This window comes from Thalassophryne amazonica, chromosome 12 (assembly GCF_902500255.1).
Source record: "Thalassophryne amazonica chromosome 12, fThaAma1.1, whole genome shotgun sequence".
NCBI classification, from domain to species: Eukaryota; Metazoa; Chordata; class Actinopteri; order Batrachoidiformes; family Batrachoididae; genus Thalassophryne; species Thalassophryne amazonica.
This window is the reverse complement of record NC_047114.1, coordinates 29771720-29780488: the sequence shown is the minus strand read 5'-3', so window position 1 is coordinate 29780488 and position 8769 is coordinate 29771720. Positions and strand designations below refer to the sequence as shown.

At 45.5% G+C, this 8769-nt stretch overlaps 1 protein-coding gene across 3 annotated transcripts in view; it reads right to left on the bottom strand.

The window, feature by feature from the left end:
• Positions 1–348: 348 nt before the first annotated feature.
• The window catches only part of glmna (glomulin, FKBP associated protein a), a 53436-nt gene continuing 45015 nt past the window's right edge, over positions 349–8769 (bottom strand). For 2 of the 3 annotated variants that reach the window (XM_034182999.1, XM_034183000.1), the window contains exons 19-20: positions 706–772; positions 349–624 (exon numbers count right to left, since the gene is read on the bottom strand). In XM_034182999.1, coding sequence (XP_034038890.1) covers positions 535–624; positions 706–772 — 157 coding nt within the window. In that variant the 3' untranslated portion in view covers positions 349–534. The remainder of the gene's footprint in view (positions 625–705; positions 773–8769) is intronic. The other variant, XM_034183001.1, reaches the window with a different exon arrangement.

Below are 8769 nucleotides of genomic sequence, written 5' to 3'. Positions count from 1 at the left end.
GAAGAAAATGAATTTCATCCATTTTGGAATAAGGTTGTATGTAACATAATAAAATGTGGAAAAATGAAGCACACTGTATATTGTAGTAAATCTACTGTGTGATGAAATGCCTGAATTAAACTGATTGATGTACTGTCCGTCTAACTGACAAATATGCTGCATTACAGAAACAGCAAAAGTCAAGTTATCTCGACTTGAAAATGTTGGACCGTTTCTTTCTTGAATAACTGCCTGTAACACATTTTATTAAAAGACACCTTCTGGTCCAAATTACCAGACAGTAATCACAAACTCCTCTGTGGGTTGGTGTAAGTTATGAAATATTGCAGATACAAAAACTATGTTTTCAATATTTATTGTACACAAAAACTAAAGTACAACCACAAAATATTCTGACAGACAAAAACAGAGGTGGTGATTTTTCACCTGTACAAAATGTGAAACATTTACTTCAGAAACACAATTGATCATTTTCCCAGAATGCAGCAGTGCTGCTGACTTGAAGGTGTCTCTCTGAGAGGTCACTGTTGTGTGTTACATGTTGTCCTTCACCATGATGAGCTCTTCAATCCGCACCAGCACGCTCTCCATCATGTCAAACGTGTGCAGCGCCGAGCGCAGAGCCTGACCATGCACATCACAGTTCAGCCATGTGCACGTGAACAATGACAAGTTTAAAAAACAAAACAAAAACATGACACTGACCTCCATCTGTGACTCTGGCGTCATGTTTGGAAGCTTCCCGTCGCAGACGCTCACAGAGATCTCTGAGGAAGAAACACAATCTTAGATGGACACACACATGCACGCACACACACCGATGTCAAGGTGCTGCCGTGCACCCAGCTTCCTGCCTGGCTAAGGGATCGAACACTTGTCTTTCGACTGCTGCTTCAAATCAGACTAATGATGTCCAGAATTATTCTGACACTGCCAAAGTTTTGGTTCCACTGGATTTTGACCGCATCACACTGGAGTTAGAGGCAGATACTGAGGAGGATCTTTTGTTATCCTGCACGCTGGAACGACTCCTGAGTGTCTGTGTGCAAAATAACTCTGAAACAGGTTAGCTGGTTTTCACCAGTCTTGGTAGGAAGATTTATTGGGTGAGTGTCTCCAGAGGGTTAACCCTTAGAGCAGCTTGGCCAGAGGTCAAGGTCATCAGAACTGTAGTCCAAATAACACGTTTTCCAGAATATCTCCATAACCAACGTGGCTGCTGATATCAATCATCAAATCAGTTGTAATCCAATAGAGTGATGACATCACAAATATGCTATGAATTGATGTCATAATGGCCCAGAAAATAATATAAAATAATAATATAACATAATATAAAACTCATATTAATCAACTAATCATTAATTATTACATCATATATGTGATGTCACTAAAACATTTACAGGTAAGATGTGTCACAGTGTCCCAGGTAAATACTGTCCCTCCGAGCCCAAAACTACATCCAAATCAGACGCCGGTATTTTGTGTGGGGGTCCAGTCTAAGCTTCAGTCGCTGTGATCACAGAGTCTGGACACAATAATTTTGTCTGCTGATTCGCAGTCAAATCTTTGTGGCAGACTGAGACAGAGAGGCGTGGATTCCAAATGTTGCCCACTGCGCATCCCCCACCAGGGGTAGAGAAATCCACAGGTCTGATGTCACGGACCAGTAACTTTTGACTGATGTTGAGTTGACTTTTTCTCCTTGCCAGTCTAGTGATCAAAAGTGTTTGACAAGACTGACAATTTTTTTTCGTACTAATGACCCGTGCTGCACCACTCAGTGACACCAATGACCTCATGAATGAAGCTATTTTGAAGCTATTTTTACTTTTGTCCCACTTGAGGCCACGCTATATAAAACAAGAGCAATCAGAGATTTCTGATGTCCGCCAATCCGGATCCGCTGTCTCAGACCGAACAATCCCCCCCTAAAAATTGGTCCGCCCTGCCTTCACTGCGCATGCGTCATTTGGGATCACAGCAGCACATTTGAGACTGACTCTCTACACTCAAAGCGATCAAATGGATTAATGTGATTATTAACCATCAGATGACAAAGTAAAACCTCTTAAATCATTCTAATGCTGCATTTACACATAGGCAGGACACGTTATGATTGTCATATTTCTGTTATTCTTGGCACATTCCTGACATTCATAACATGACTTAATACATCTGAATAGGTTTCTTAATAGTGTGTGTCGGTGTGTGATATCCGTGATTTTCATGGAGCATGTTTTTGGCTGTGAAAAAATCTTCCACGAATGTCATGCACCACTCTCATTTTGCCTCATGTTGTGGAGGTCGCAACTGAGCGTGCGGATCCGTCTTGATTAGTGGTGATCCTTAATAGAGCGTGACAGCGTTTTTCTCTGATGCGCGCACTTGCTGCTGCTGTGCCTGGTGTTTGGGGAAACACAAGAGACGAGACCCACGTGGAGCCACACATCTGGTTCTCCCCGTCTCCTCCTCCTCCTCTGCACCACTCCATGGGACAGAGCCCAACTAAGCATGCAGTCACAAAGTTCTTCTGCTGTGGATTTTGAGGAGCAAACTGGAGCGATCTGAACTGTTCAGCAGCTGATGGATAAATATGGGTGTGTGTGTAGAGACAATTCACCTCATTCACAATGTGACAGAACGTAACAATGCGCTGTTACGCGCAATAGGCAAACACACTGCTTCACTTTAAATGCACAGTAGGTCTATTTCAGATGATCAATGTGGACCATCTTTCGCTTAAAAGGCTTTATTTTACTCTGTGAGTCGCGTTGGAAAGATGTAGCTATTGTTGCTAATTTGATTAGCCGTTATGCTCTAGTTTTCTTCTGTTTGTTTTTTTTTTTCTGGGGACATTGCAGCGCCACACACCAGCCTCGCATATGTACTACAACGTTAAAGCTTTGAGGCACAGAATTTGCCTCAAACATTTTTTGTAATCGAATTATTCGAGTTACTCGACTAATCGTTTCAGGCCTATAATAGATGAGTCTTTATTGACGCTCTGAAATGACGTAGGCACAGCAGCAGCTGCTGTGCATCGGTCCCCCATCTTTTATTATGAAATAACGCTGAATTTATGTGGAAATGATTGTTGTACAAAAGCTTCAGACAGTTGTCGCTGAGATAGATGACTGGAGTGCAGTTTTAAGCAGAAACGAGGCGATAAACAGTTCATTGCTGGTGATGCTGTGAAATTACGCTGCTGAGCTCCAAAATGATGCATGTGCAGTGAAGGCGGGGGGGCCGATTTTTACGGGGGACCGTTCGGGCTGCGACACTGAATCACCTCCAAAATTCAGTGGAGTCTTCCATGCCCTAATATCTATGTCTGGTGCAAATTTGGTGAGAATCCATGAAGTAGTTTTGACGTAATCCTTCAAAGAGTATATAAAGTGAAATCTTGATCCAGAATCTGAATCTGGATCCAGATTTAACAGAGTCTTCCATGGACTATTTGATGGCCTCGAGTAACCAGTGAGTGGAACTAAAGAAGAACTTAAAAACAAACAAATGAAAAGTCAGTGGAACACTGACCAGTCTTGTGGAAACATCTTTTTGCTGTTTTACTTTCAGTTTTCACGACTGAGTTGCACTTCCCAGCCACCGTACCATGGCACAAACATTTTAAATTCGGTGGCTGAGAGAAAAGAGGGGAATGTCAGTGGTACACTTGGAAGTCTTATCAAAAGGTGTGTTTGGTGTTTTAGCTATTTTACTTTCAGGTTTCACACATTCTAAAAAGTCATTCAGTGTCTTTTTATACAGTGAGGAAAATAAGTATTTGAACACCCTGCGATTTTGCAAGTTCTCCCACTTAGTAATCATGGAGGGGTCTGAAATTTTCATCTTAGGTGCATGTCCACTGTGAGAGACAATCTAAAAAAAATATCCAGAAATCACAATGTATGATTTTTTAATAATTTATTTGTATGTTACTGCTGCAAATAAGTATTTGAACACCTACCAACCAGCAAGAATTCTGGCTGTCACAGACCTGTTAATTTTTCTTTAAGAAGCCCTCTTATTCTGCACTCTTTACCTCTATTATTGCACCTGTTTCAACTTGTTACCTGTATAAAAGACACCTGTTCACACACTCAATCAATCATACTCCAACCTGTTCACCATAGCCAAGACCAAAGAGCTGTCTAAGGACAGCAGGGACAAAACTGTAGACCTGCACAAGGCTGGGATGGACTACAGGACAACAGGCAAGCAGCTTGGTAGAAGACAACAACTGTTATGATTATTTATTAGAAAGTGGAAGAAACACAAGATGACTGTCAATCTCCCTCGATCTGGGATTCCATTCAAGATCTCACTTTGTGGGGTAAGGATGATTCTGAGAAAACTCAGAACTACACAGGAGGACCTGGTCAATGACCTGAAGAGAGCTGGGACCACAGTCACAAAGATTACATAAGTAACACATGATGCTGTCATGGTTTAAAATCCTGCAGGGCAGCAAGGTCCCCCTGCTCAAGCCAGCACATGTCCAGGCCCGTTTGAAGCTCACCAGTGACCATCTGGATGATCCAGAGGAGGCATGGGAGAAGGTCATGTGGACAGATGAGACCAAAGTAAAGCTTTTTGGAATCAACTCCACTTAACATGTTTAGAGGATGAGAACAACCCCAAGAAAACCATCCCAACCGTGAAGCATGGAGGTGGAAACATACTCTGGGCGTGCTCTTCTGCAAAGGGGACAGGACGACTGCACCATATTGAAGGGAGGATGGATGAGGTCATGTATTGCGAGATTTTGGCAAACAACCTCCTTCCCTCTGTAAGAGCATTGAAGATGGGTCATGGCTGGGTCTTCCAACATGACAATGACCCCAAACACACAGCCAGAGCAACTAAGGAGGGGCTCCATAAGAAGCATTTCAAGGTCCTGGAGTGGCCTGGCCAGTCTCCAGACCTGGACTCAATAGAAAATCTTTGGAGGGAGCTGGTTTGAGAGAATCTGTATGGAGGGGTGGACCAAAATCCCTGCTGCAGTGTGTGCAAACCTGGTGAAAAAGTACAGGAAATGTTTGACCTCTGTAATTGCAAACAAAGGCTACTGTACCAAATATTAACACTGATTTTCACAAGTGTTCAAATACTTATTTGCAGCAGTAACATACAAATAAATTATATAAAAAAAAAACATACATTGTGATTTCCGGATTTTTTTTTTTTTTTTTTTTTTTTTTTTTAGAATATGTCTCTCACAGTGGACATGCACCTAAGATGAAAATTTCAGACCCCTCCATGATTTCTAAGTGGGAAAACTTGCAAAATCGCAGGATGTTCAAATACTTATTTTCCTCACTGTATATCACAGTAAGAAACAGCTGTACTGCCTCAACAAAATCCCTGAAACACATTCAGTTCATTGATTGAGTTGGATATACAAATGAAATGCCTAAAAGTTTAACATTTAATTTTACCTGAACTTTACATTAATTATTTAAGCACATTCCACTGAAATAAATTAGCATTTGGTTAACAAATTATATTTTTGTAATATCCTTAATTTGTTTGTAAATTTCATTCAGAATATTTGGAAAGGACTACTTATACCGATCATTTTTACTTTGATTTGCCAACATCATCAAGCATATTTAAACGATTTAACAGCTCCTTAATTTACTCAATATTTATACCCCCAGGGGATCCGGGGGAGGAGGTGAGTTCCCCAACAGGAGAGACACAACACTCTGGCAAACGGCTTAACGACGACAGCCAAAAGATGCATTTGCGGCAAGATCTGAAAAAACGAGCGCGGCCTGAAGATTCATCAGGGCCAAATGAAATGCTTGGTGCAGGAGAGTGCGACACAGCGCACAGGACTCAGTCCTGTTGAGACGGCGGAGGAGTCTGCCCGGGAGACACCCCACATAGCCCAGAACCTCCAAGTGACAAGCTCTCCAGTCCCCAGCAAAGTAGTTCAACAGCCACGCATCAAGTGGCCGGCAGCGAGTCAGTACAAAGTGTGGCACCAATTCGATGTGGACGCAGCCAGAATCATCGAAGTAACAGGAAAAGGGGATGCTGACAGGCGGCTCTAGACCATGACAACCATCACTGTCACCTTTGGAACAGAGAGGTTTGGTGTGGAGGAGTGCAAGTCCAGTAGACCTGACTATATTAAGAACCAAAGGGTTGAAAAGATCCACCATAGGCGGCGAGAGCTGCGGGCCCTGGCTAGGCAGTACAAGGTAGTGACAGAGAAGGAGAAACCACCACTAGCTGAGCTCCGAAACATCATCAGGAAGAAACTCACGACCCTGCGCAGAGCTGAATAGCACAGGAGACAGTGGAGCGAGAGAGCCAGGAAGCGAACTGCATTCATAGCTGATCGGATTCACCAAACAGCTGTTGGGGCAGAAGCGCAGTGGGCGGCTAGTTTGCTCCAAGGAAGAGGTAGACCAGTTCCTGGAAAGCAACCTGAGCGACTCTGAACGAGCATGAGCTAGAGCCTCAAAGTGCCTTGTTGGACATGCCATCTCCCACTGTTGATTTCATCACCTCTGAGCTCACTTGAAAGGAAATTCAAGAGGTAGTGACTGCAGACAGAGCAAGATCAGCTCCAGGACCCGGTGGAGTACCCTACAAGGTGTACAAATGCTGCCCGGAGCTTCTTGGAATCCTCTGGAAGATCCTGCGTGTGATTTGGCGCAGAGGAGCTGTTGCGGCCCAGTGGAGGCAGGCGGAGGGTGTCTGGATACCCAAGGAGGAGAATTCCACCAAGCTAGAGCAGTTCAGAACAATCTCGCTCCTTAGTGTGGAGGGGAAGATTTTTTTTCAGCATCCTTTCCAGAAGGTTGACAGACTTCCTCCTTAAGAATAGTTACATTGACACTTCGGTCCAGAAAGGTGGGATCCCTGGAGTGTCAGGATGCCTTGAACACACCGGGGTTGTCACCCAGCTGATTTGGGAGGTACGGGAGGGTAAGGGAGACCTTGTGGTGCTTTGGCTTGACCTGGCCAATGGCTATGGCTCCATACCCCACAAGCTTGTGGAGACTACCCTGGATCGACATCATGTACCCAGGAAGATCAAGGACCTCATCTTGAACTACTATGGGAATTTCAGGTGCAGAGTCACTTCTGGGAGTGTAACATCAGACTGGCACCGGCTTGAAAAGGGCATCATAACTGGGTGCACCATCTCAGTTAGCCTTTTTGCCCTGGCCATGAACATGGTTGTCAAGGCAGCTGAGAAGGAGTGCAGAGGTCCTCTGTCCAAGTCTGGCATTCGGCAGCCCCCCATCAGAGCCTTCATGGATGATCTCACTGTCACAACATCTGTGCCCAGTGGGAGACGGTTACTCCAGGGCCTGGAAAAGCTCATCTCTTGGGTAAGAATGAGCTTTAAACCAGCTAAATTCAGGGCCATGATGCTGAAGAAGGGGAAGGTGGCAGACAAGTTTCACTTTTTCGTGGACGGCACAGCAATCCCATCTATCACTGAGAAACCAGTCAAGAGCCTGGGCAAGGTTTTCAACTGTAGTCTCAGGGGTATGGTAGCAATCCATGCCACTACCAAGGAGCTTGAGTGGTAGCTATCGGCAGTGGACAAGTCTGGCTTACCCGGCAGGTTCAAGGCGTGGATTTACCAGCACGGCATCTTACCCCAGGTATTCTGGCCTCTGCTGGTATGAGGTGCCCCTGTCGACAGTAGAGAGGATGATAAGGGCCTACCTCTGTAGATGGATGGGCTTTCCACGCAGCCTTTGCAGTGCTGCGCTGTATGGGCGAACAAACTCCAGCTGCTGTTCAGCAGCCTCGACGAGGAGTTCAGGGTCTCTTGCACAAGAGAGGCTTTGCTCTATCGGGATTCCAAGGACTTGAGAGTGGCATCAGCGGGCATCATGGTACGAACGGGCAGAAAGTGGAGGGCTCAGGAGAGTCTGGAGGTAGCAGAGTCTCGGCTGAGGCACATGGCTCTCGTGGGAATGGTGACTAGGGGACATGCAGGGCTAGGAACATTTCCTCAGCCACTCTATGAAAAGGAACATGGTAAGGACAAACGCCAGCTAGTCCTGAAGGAAGTGCGCTCAGGGGTCGAGGAGGAATGGGCCAGTAGGATGGTGGACATGCAGCAGCAAGGAGCATGTACAAGGTGGGAGGGTGTGCTGGAGAGGAAGGTTTCCTAGCTGGAGAACTGGTGGGCGGAACCCCAGTGCATCAGCTTCATAGTTCGAGCCACTTATGATGTTCTGCCCAGCTCATCCAATCTCCACCTCTGGGGCATGGGTGACTCTCCGGCTTGTGCACTGTGCTCCAGGAGAGGCTCTCTGGAACACATTTTGAGCAGCTGCTCGATAGCCTTGGGAGAGGGCCGATACCGGTGGCGGCACGACCAGGTGCTGAAGTCTGTTGCAGAGACTCTCTCTAAAGCAGTGGATAAAACAACAGCACCAAGCAACAACAGGGCAAAAAGAGCATCAACTTCGTCAGAGCTGGAGAGCAGCCGCAGTCACACCCCAAACCTGCAGCTGGCTTTCTTACCTCAGCAGTGGACTGGGATCAAGTGGATTTGGACTAACAGCTCAAGTTCCCAGACCATGTTGCAACAACTGCTTTAAGACCAGACATCGTGCTCTCGTCAGTTTCCTCAAGGTAGGTGCTATTGATTGAGCTGACAGTTCCCTGGGAGGATTGCATAGAGGAGGCAAATGAGCGAAAGCGGTCAAAGTACCAGGAGCTGGTCGAGCAGTGCCAAAGAAGAGGCTGGAAAGCATGCTGCAAGCCCACTGAAGTGGGGTGCAG